At 34.5% G+C, this 8239-nt stretch overlaps 1 protein-coding gene across 1 annotated transcript; it reads right to left on the reverse strand.

The window, feature by feature from the left end:
• Window positions 1-2508: 2508 nt before the first annotated feature.
• On the reverse strand, window positions 2509-8037 carry STRS1 (DEA(D/H)-box RNA helicase family protein). The gene is made up of 13 exons (XM_020373124.3): window positions 7459-8037; window positions 7253-7377; window positions 5726-5833; window positions 5493-5573; window positions 5321-5399; window positions 5010-5095; window positions 4856-4912; window positions 4708-4775; window positions 4112-4180; window positions 3907-4000; window positions 3274-3438; window positions 3049-3141; window positions 2509-2889 (listed from the first exon to the last, which is right to left on the reverse strand). The coding sequence occupies exons 1-13, from the start codon at window positions 7916-7918 to the stop codon at window positions 2794-2796; spliced, it is 1581 nt and encodes a 526-aa protein (XP_020228713.1). The 5' UTR covers window positions 7919-8037; the 3' UTR covers window positions 2509-2793.
• Window positions 8038-8239: the final 202 nt, after the last annotated feature.

Below are 8239 nucleotides of genomic sequence, written 5' to 3' on the forward strand. Positions count from 1 at the left end.
AAAATCACTCGCAACCAATTTTAATATTTAATTTTAAATATTTTTTTATCATTTATTTTAATTTTAATTTTTTTAAAAAAAATACACATAATCACGAATTGGCTCCTGTAGGATGGTAATAATAATTTTCCCCGTTGAATACGCGGTTATATTAATCAATCTCTTAATTGGGACAATACAAGGGATGCAACATTTGACACGGCGAAGCCTAATGCCTAAATCCTAATTGATAATTACCAGCCATTGGAGTGTCTTAAAGGGCATTGACTAAATTAAACTGGTAACTTAATCCCCTAATACCCAAAAAATTACATTTTTGTTTACTTATGCAGTAAATATGTTCTTATAAAAAAAAATATTAAATACTGTTTATTTTATTAAAAAAATATAAAAATTATATAATATTTTAAGTAATTAAAAAACTTAGAACATATAATTAATGCCTTTATTGTACTGTAAAACATGAAATTTAATGAATGATGAGGTAAAAAGAAATTGTTATTATTAATTATATATTTCCTCCACAAATACTTTTCAATGATTAGTGGCTTCTTTGTACGTAAGGAAACGTAAAATGTCTAAATAAGAGTTATTCCTGCCTTGTAGGTTGTGGAGAGCAAGTCACTAAAGCAACTTGACACTCAAGCAAATGAAACATAGGGTTGAATGTTGACTAAATAAAACCAGTACTCGGACAAGGGGAGAAACTTCGTAGATAATTAAGGGGAAAGTCCGAAATAATATAAAACATTTTGTTTCTCATAACCTCAAATCAATATTTTGACATTATTTAAAATTAATTTATACATCTTAATTTTTAATAAGTTAGCTGAGAATTTTAAAAAATAAAATGCACATTTTTTTTAGAACTATGACATTGATACAAAATATTTACTATTGAAAATAATGACTAATCCTCATTGAAAAATATGGACACATACAATATGAGTATTCCTCCTAATATAATGTATTTTATACTTGAGATTAATGATGGTATCAATTAATTGCATTGCTTCTTTTGTATTTAATCTTCATCATAAATCTTTATCATAATAGGTGAATAAAGAACATGAGAATTGAGAGAATAGAAGTGGTGGAGAAACCAAAGGAGAATATAAATTTAAATACTATTTGTTACAAGGAAAAAAAATCTTTGATGAGAATTCTAATAAAGTTACACTCTAAAGAAAAGAATTCGAACTCTTAATAGAGAGAAATCAAATATTGATATATTAATATCTCAAAAGTGATTACACTATAAAAGAAATTTATATATATAGGCTAGGTTAGCTTGTAGTGCAAACTAACTCAATTTTAATTAGATTAAAGTGAGAAATCTCCTGTTCAGTCTTCACCTTCCCTTAATCTAATCTAGATACATTAGACATGAGAGAGGTGTAACTAAATATAGAAAATATGACTACGGATATATGAAGTGACAAAACAGGATGAACTAAAAATCACATGAGAAGTGTCATTAAGTAAAAGAAATGTAACTAAAAGGTGTGTGAAATATAAAGAGAAACACAAAAAAAAAAAAACACTAAAAGTAGTTCCTTCAATTGAATTTCACACAAACCCACTTACTACATTTTTTTTTATTTACAAAATACACCCCCCCTAAACTATCAAATAAACCCCCAAAGAAAAAGTACAAAATTAACCACATTCCACTTGACTCATAATACAAGATCAAAGGAAAAGACAAAGATAATTATTTACAATATACTTACAAGAGAAAAATATAGCTCACTTTTAACTCATTCCTCTTGACTATTTCTAGATTTGACCCTTAGATATAATTCCACCCAAAAAAATGATTGGCAATGTAATTAAAGAACTCAAACTATATCAATCAGTATGATTCTAATTTACTAAAGAAAGTTGATTAATTTTACTTTCGTGTTTTACTTTTCTATACTTATTTATTAAAAAATCTTATCTCAACTAGACCATAAGTTAGTGTTTAGTTACACGATTTGTCTATTATTTGATTATCACAAAGAACTTGAAAGGTATCACTTCAAAATTATTTAGGAAAACGTCCTAAATCCAACGTACCGTCAAACTCGCTCAAATATAATTGCAGAAACTATTTGATGCGCAGCAACCAGCCGTTAACAGCGTAAATAAAAGTATCTTCGGGGGTCAAATTGTTCCAAAATTGCCCGAGGAAGAGTAACTGATGATCCAGGTTTTTGCATTAGATGCACAGGCATAGTTAGGGTTATTAAAAGTATCAAATCACGATTGCCAGAAAGTCTAGTGGGCAAACTCACGTGGCTAAACAGTTCCAACGGGAACTTATGTTCCAATATGGTTTCATGTGTATGCATTACTAACCTCACAAAGTAACTTAACGCCAATAACCGGTGGGCTAATGCAAAAATAATGTTGAACATCCTCATTTACAATCCACATAAATTGGTATAACAGGCATATTTACGGTTTACAGAATGAGTGTTGAAGTCGGGGAAATAAAATTTCCGTGCAAGATACAACAAAGTATAATGGTAAATAAATAAATTAATTAAAACTTTAAAATGTTAAACTTTGAAAAATAAAAGACAACCCTAGACAGCTAAAAATATGTAAATTCAAAACTATCATCTCATAAAGTGGAGAAAAGAATTAAGGCTTACAAGCACAGTTAAGCCATGCTAGAACAGGAAAAGATTCACTAATCTTAACTATGACTAATTTTTTATTACCTTTTAAAGTAATAAATAACTCGACCAAAAACAGTAAGAAATGGCCTTCCTTCACCCAAAAATAAACACAGGTCACCCGCATTTAGTCTTCATCGTCAGAGTCAGCAAATGTTTTCTTTTGAGACTTTGGAGCATCAACAGGGATTTCCTTGAAGTGTGCCCCATAAAGTTTGGACTCCTATCATAGATTGAAAAGTTATACTTAATCAATCAAATGCTTTGCACAAGTCAAAAGCTAACGGACTGAGAAACAAAGAAATGTTTGTCCGAGCCTCATCATAGAAAAAATCTGAACTGATAACTGATGCATGCATAGACAAAAGTGAAGAAAATATACCTTCTTTTTTACATGTGTGCCAAATTTCAAGAGGGCATCGGGCACAATTTGTCCTGCTTCTCTTAAAACATTCACCAGCTCCCCAGCAAGTCCCTGAAATATTTCCATTCTTTAGTTGATAACAGGGTGAAGAAAAAAAAAACAAATATAAAATAGAAACAGCTTGCATGGGTGCAAGTAAGAACCTAGAATATATAGAATTAGAGATAAGACAATCAATACTACCTTATTCTGCTGTGTGAAGAATGTATGGGCAACACCTTTCTTACCAGCTCGTCCAGTCCGCCCAATTCTATGAACATAATCTTCAGTAGTCAGAGGAAAACTATAGTTGATCACTACTTCAACATCTGGAATATCCAATCCCCGTGCAGCCACATCAGTAGCAACCTGCTCATTGAAATGTTGTGTCAAATAATTAACTAAATAAAGCAACAAAAAGTGCAGAGAATGTTTGAGGGATTATGTCAGGTTCAATAGACGTAGAGAAAGTTCCATTAGAAGCATTTCATACATTACCCATTGAGGACATTTGCAGGAGCCCTCAAACATTATCAAGAAATAGCAAGCCCGTAGACTCTTTACAGTAAAAATACTAAAACTAGAACATTGAAAGAGAAAGGGAACAAAAGTACAGAAGAATCTGGATATTGAACATTAACAAGAGATATCAAGTCCAGAAAAACGTATTGCAAAAATATAATTACAAAATGATGCGAGAAAAATAACCATAACCATTCTCCAATATCATGGAGAACAATCAAACATCGCTGAAACCAATTTATAATTTTGTTTTAACTTTTGAGCCAACAAACTAATATGATTAATAATTAATAAATACAATGAGAAACAGGTTACCATCAAAGGACAGCTTCCCTTCTTGAATAATGACAGTGCCTTAGTGCGATCATGTTGGGCTTTGTCCCCATGTATTGACACAACCTTCCATCCCCTGAAGACGGTATTTAACATATCATAAGTATCTATTATAATCATCAGTAAGTGCTTAGAGCTAGCACCAGATATTTTTCAAGGGAAAATATAAAAGAAACGCATGACTTACCCTCCTTGAAGCATATTTTCAACTCGTGTGGCTTCATTTTTGTACAAAACAAAAACCAATACTCGATTCCTGAGAAAAGGTACAAGCTCTTAGCAACATGTGGCGATATTACACAGGTAAGAAAAAGGTATCGATACATACATATATATACATATATATATATATATCAAAACCACCATCGGAAACTGACTCTTTCTTCTCGTGTTACAGAAATACAGCTAAAGTCATGGAAACCGTATGACCAATCTAACATTATTTTACACTCCTAGACCTTTTTACATTTCTTATAGGAAATTCATGCTCCACATCCGATCTCCCTGAAAACCACATAAACAGCCAGTGAATTTTGACTATGATCTTCAACTTCATCCCTGCTTTTAGCCTTTATCTGAGATGAGATGACTTCATGACTTAGGCCAGCGAGATCTATTTCCAACTTAAACAGCCAGTTCATTGATGTTGGCACTCCATCCCCCCCACCCCCAAAGACAAAAAAAACACACCCCAGTCACACAATACAAAAACAGCTGATTGGGAAGACGTCTCTAGTTTTAAGAGGCAAGCACATGGAAGAAGCATATTGCAGGATGGTATACCTCTGAGATTGGTGGTATTTTCCCAGTAAAGAAAGCAGGCGCTTATCACGGGAACGGTCATCCAAGACCTATGAATGTAAAACGAATAAATATTCACTAAAAGCATAAATACATTACAAGTGAAATGTAGATTTGATAAAATTCACACCTCAACTATCTGCATGACATCATGATTGGCAGCTAAGTCTTCTGAACCTACAACAACCTGTTAAGAGACACTAGTTTAAATATTTCTTCCTGCAAAAACTTAAATATAAAAAAAAATAGTTCAAAGTTTGTTTCTGGAAAATGAAGATACAGACTTTTACAGGATTAGGATCCATAAACTCCTGTGCCAAATAATGAACTGGCAATGGCCATGTAGCACTGAACATAACCATTTGACGAACTGCACACAAGTATAATCTCTTTAATGGAATAAAAAAAAAAGCTGGGAAAATTTTAATAAAACAAAATACATCTATGTAAGCTCCTTGGAGAATCAAAACTGAAGGTTCAGTGTAGTTCAACTACTACAATAAGGAAAATATTAAAAATTATAACAAATTAAAATTTAAAAGGAACAATTTAATGACCATAAATAGAGGCAACAATTGATAAAGATGTTTCATACCAGAACATGTCTGACCCAGTATAGAGCGAACTATTTGTTCAAAACCCATGTCAAGCATCCGATCTGCTTCATCAAGTACCTAGGACAAATAAATGATAATGTTTACAAAAGGCTCAGCTCTGTATATGTTACTTATGAACAACAGAATTTTGCTTGACAATTTACAGCTTACCACAAAAGATACTTCTTTTAGGCAACAAACACCCATTTCAATCAGATCCTGGATACGACCAGGGGTTCCAATGACAATGTCCTGGATGAACAAATGTGGTATCAAAACATCCATTTGATGTTTATAAAAAGTGACCAAAAAATCTCACTCAATATGGAACTGAACAAGCACATGACTTCAACTAACATCAGAATATAAACCATCCAAAGGAGCAGAAGAACTTGATAACTTACAATTCCAGATTTTAGTGAGGAGATTTGTGGCCCTTTGGAGGTTCCACCATACAAACAGATTGATTCCACGCCACAAGTACTACCAGCATCACACATGACATCTGATATCTATAAAACAAATAAAGAAAATTATTAGCTATTATCATTCAGCAAATCAGTAATACTGTCTGATACCCATTGAAGTTGGAAATGTAAGATAAAGTCACTGGAAATATTCTTTATGGGGAAATAGACCAAATTGGGGGGTGAAAGGGCTGGGGAGTAAATTGTAGAGTTCACATAACAGCAGAAAACTTAAAAGAAAAATATTAAGATTATCCAAAAGTAACATCAATCAATTTCCTGTCATTGACAGTGTTCCAATGGAGAGAGAAATAAGCTATGACAATGCATTGAGACACCAATATTTAACTTCTCAGGCCATTTGAATTAATCAATAGCAGCTGGATGATGAATTGACTATAACCTATGGCTCCTCATCTAATGTACATGTAGAAATCTAAATAATAAGCTCGCAGCTAGCAAATACATCATTCACACTGCACAGCCCTTTCATTGAAATTTTAAATCCAAGTAAACCATTCTTTTTAGTAACTTAAGAGATTTAAAAATTCTCTCACAGAAATAGCATTCCATTACTACACATTACAGGTACAAAAAGGTTGAACAAAAATACAAGGGGAAGGAAAAAAAATTAGCAAATTCACAGTCTCAATGCTTGGTTGAGAGGAACGGAGGGAAGGGAAGGGGAGTGGTTATCATAAACTTTTATTTTTTAGGCTATTTTTTTCGTTTGGTTCAATGGAGGGAGGAGAGGGATTTTACTGGAAAGTAGGAGAGGGGGGAGAAGGGGAAGGGAGGGGATAAGTTAGAAATTTTGTTTGGTTGAGAGGGGGAAAAGGAAGTAGCTCTTTGATTGTTTAGTTCACAAGGGGAGAAGACGGATTTTAAAAACCAATTATTTTGGACATTATATTAAAATTGTTTCAAAATCTATCTATCCCCTCCCCTACAAATCCTGCAATATTGGAGGGGAGCTAAAATTAGATGAGCATGGATTTTGCACCCCTCAAATATTGGGGGATTTGGAGAGAGGAATGGGGTTTTAAAACATTTTTAATATAATGTCTAAAATATCCCTATTTGTATTTCTAAATTCAAAATCATAAAGATACAAAGGTAAATTGATTTTTAAAATCCTTCCTCTCCCCTCCCCTCCCCTCAAGTCTCAACCAAACAGAAATTTTAATCCCTTCCATCCTCTCTTCTCCATTAAAATCCCCCATCCCTCCTCCGAACCAAACAGACCAATATTATGTACACAATGTCTGACAATTTTCACTCCTACTTTTCTGACTCACAAACAAAAGCTACACCTAGAAGTTTCAATATTAAAAGTTTCCATATAGAAAGGTAAAGTATTAAAGAAGCAACGAAAGTCATGTAGGACGCTAATTTCAATTTGCACTTGACAAGTGCAAAACACACATGAAATTCAAATTCAAATCCAGTACAACAAACACATACTTGTTGAGCAAGCTCTCTGGTGGGAGAGAGCACGAGGCAGAGAGGGTTCCGACCCTTGGAACTTTTACTCTTTCGCTTTCCCAAAACATGCATAACCGCAGGTATACCAAACGCCAACGTCTTCCCTGAAAGCAAAACCACCATAATCATAACCTATTTCAAGCCACACAAAACACACAGCATCAGCAACAACAACAACAACACACCTGAGCCAGTGGCAGCGATTCCAATCAAATCACGACTGTCCAATAAGAAAGGCCACGCTCGGGACTGAATCGGAGAAGGCTTCTCGAAACCCTTGCAGCACGCCAACACATTCTCCGGCAGCCCCGAATCCGCGAACGTTTTCAGCGCCGCGTATTTCGCGTCTCCCGCATTCTTCCCGGTAACCGCCACGGAACCGTCCGTCAGCGTCTCGTCGCGGCTAGCGCCGTTGGTTCCCTCGGCATTCTCCTTGGAGTCGTGGTGCTTCTTCTTTTTCTTCTTCTTATTCGATTCGGCGTCGTTTTGAGGGTCGAGTTGGTCGAGCTTTCGTTTGGGGCTGGTTTCGCTTTGATGTTGGTCCTTGTTCTTATTCTTTTTCATCTTCTTCTTCTTCTTCTTCTCGGAGTCGAGCTCGGGGCTGTTAGGGGCTTCTTCGGCGACGGGTTCGTGTTTGCGACCCATGTTTGGAGATGGAAGATGGTTGGGTGAAGTGAAGGGAAGTTAACAACGCCGCGAAACTGCGAAAACCAGTGCCCAAAACTGTAACGAAGGGCAACCGCGGAAATTTATAGTTTCTAGGGTTTTGACTTTTGACTCTCTAGTTAGTTTAGCATTTGATGTAGAATATGCAAATGTTTCAATTTCATTCCTTATATTTTCAACTTGTTAGGGTATGCCTATCCATCAATCAAAATTTATTCGACCCAAATTTATAAATAAATAAAAAATGTGAGGTTTTAGTTAGATTGAGTTTAACTTTTTTTTTCTTTACTCTTTGGATTA

Source organism: Cajanus cajan, chromosome 11, assembly GCF_000230855.2.
Source record: "Cajanus cajan strain Asha chromosome 11, NIPB_CcT2T_4, whole genome shotgun sequence".
NCBI lineage: Eukaryota > Viridiplantae > Streptophyta > Magnoliopsida > Fabales > Fabaceae > Cajanus > Cajanus cajan.

What these genes read in the sequence shown, in the direction of transcription:
- STRS1 (XM_020373124.3), bottom strand. Translation starts at nt 7,918, where the DNA reads ATGGGTCGCAAACACGAACCCGTCGCCGAAGAAGCCCCTAACAGCCCC. An exon ending in AGGGAAGCTGTCCTTTGATG is followed by an intron (nt 3,439 to 3,906) that starts GTAACCTGTTTC and finishes TTCAATGAGCAG; the next exon opens with GTTGCTACTGATGTGGCTGC. An exon ending in GCACACATGTAAAAAAGAAG is followed by an intron (nt 2,890 to 3,048) that starts GTATATTTTCTT and finishes AATCTATGATAG; the next exon opens with GAGTCCAAACTTTATGGGGC.